This window comes from Arachis ipaensis, chromosome B04, assembly GCF_000816755.2.
Source record: "Arachis ipaensis cultivar K30076 chromosome B04, Araip1.1, whole genome shotgun sequence".
Classification (NCBI taxonomy): Eukaryota; Viridiplantae; Streptophyta; class Magnoliopsida; order Fabales; family Fabaceae; genus Arachis; species Arachis ipaensis.
Window position 1 is genome coordinate 122,687,795 of NC_029788.2, and position 1,587 is coordinate 122,689,381.

A 1,587-nucleotide genomic window follows, 5' to 3' on the forward strand; every position below is an offset into this window, starting at 1 on the left:
GCAACAATTGTTCAAATTCAAACTCTTTTTTGTGTTATCAGTTTCAATTCCAATTCATGGAACCTAGCTTTGTCTATTCACTTAAATTAATCTTGTTCCTTATCATCATCACTACTCCATGGTTTCTATTGTCCCTTCATGGCTATAATAATAATGTTGATGAGAGTTCAACTTATTCTACATACATAGTCCATATGGACAAATCTCAATTTCCTAACATATTCACAACCCACCATGATTGGTTTGAGGCCACAATTCAATCTTCAAAACCATCCTTTCACATATCAAATAGTAATAAAAGACCATCAAAAAAACAATTATTGTACTCATATAATCATGCAATGTATGGTTTTAGTGCAACCTTATCTTCAGAAGAGTTAAACTCTCTTAGAAACTCATATGGATTTATTTCAGCATATCCTGATAGAACCGCCACAATGGACACAACACACACCTTTGAGTTTCTCTCTTTAGACCCTTCTTTTGGGCTATGGAATGCTTCAAACCTTGGTGAGGGTGTGATTGTGGGTGTGATTGATAGCGGGGTGTGGCCTGAGAGTGAGAGCTTCAAAGATGATGGAATGGAAAAGAAGCTTCCATTGAAATGGAAAGGGACATGTGAGGAAGGTGAAGAGTTCAATGCCTCCATGTGCAACTTGAAGCTCATTGGTGCAAGGTATTTCAACAAGGGTTTGGTTGCTGCAAAACCTAATGTCACAATCAAGATGAACTCACCTAGGGATTATGATGGACATGGAACTCACACATCATCCACTGTTGCTGGAAACTATGTTCATGGTGCCAATTTCTTTGGCTATGCCAAAGGTGTGGCTAGAGGCATTGCACCAAGGGCTAGGGTTGCCATATACAAGGTAATTAACTAATTTTATTGTTTTGGCATGTTTAAGTTACAATAAAATATATAAAATTATTTTATGTATACAATAAAAATCAATCAACAAATATTATGAATACAGGTATCTTGGGAGGAGGGTCGTCAGGCTTCTGATATATTGGCCGGAATGGACCAAGCAATTGGTGATGGAGTTGATGTGATTTCAGCTTCAATGGGGCTTGATAAAGTTCCACTATATGAGGACTCCATAGCCATAGCTTCTTTTGCAGCAATGGAGAAAGGCATTGTTGTTTCATCTTCTGCAGGTAATGAAGGTCCAAAGCTTGGAACTTTACACAATGGAATCCCTTGGGTTATAAATGTGGCTGCAAGCTCCATTGATCGTACATTTGGTAGCTTGGTTCTTGGAAATGGTGAAACCATCATTGGTTGGACATTGTTTGCAGCAGATGCTATTGTTCAAGATCTTCAACTTGTTTATGATGACACTTTATCAGCTTGCAACTCTTCGCACATGTTAAGTGAGGTTGTTTATTACTAATTATTTAGTTTCTTTGGGTTAACTATGTTTAATTTTTTTATTCTTCTAAAATTTGTGACCTTTTGTGCATATATATAGTCTTATACTTTGTTATTAATTAGTTTGTCACTGTTAATTAAAAACTGATCAATTGACAAATAAAAATGAAATTTGTATAGTATCTTGTTTATCATGTCAGTATTTACCAAAA

At 36.0% G+C, this 1,587-nt stretch overlaps 1 protein-coding gene across 1 annotated transcript in view; it reads left to right on the plus strand.

Annotated features, from left to right (window-relative positions):
* LOC107637156 (subtilisin-like protease SBT1.8) overlaps nt 8-1,587 on the plus strand; it is a 3,114-nt gene continuing 1,534 nt past the window's right edge. Inside the window, exons 1-2 of the mRNA XM_016340600.2 lie at nt 8-872; nt 978-1,382. Of these exons, the coding sequence (XP_016196086.1) occupies nt 57-872; nt 978-1,382 (1,221 nt within the window). The 5' untranslated portion in view covers nt 8-56. The remainder of the gene's footprint in view (nt 873-977; nt 1,383-1,587) is intronic.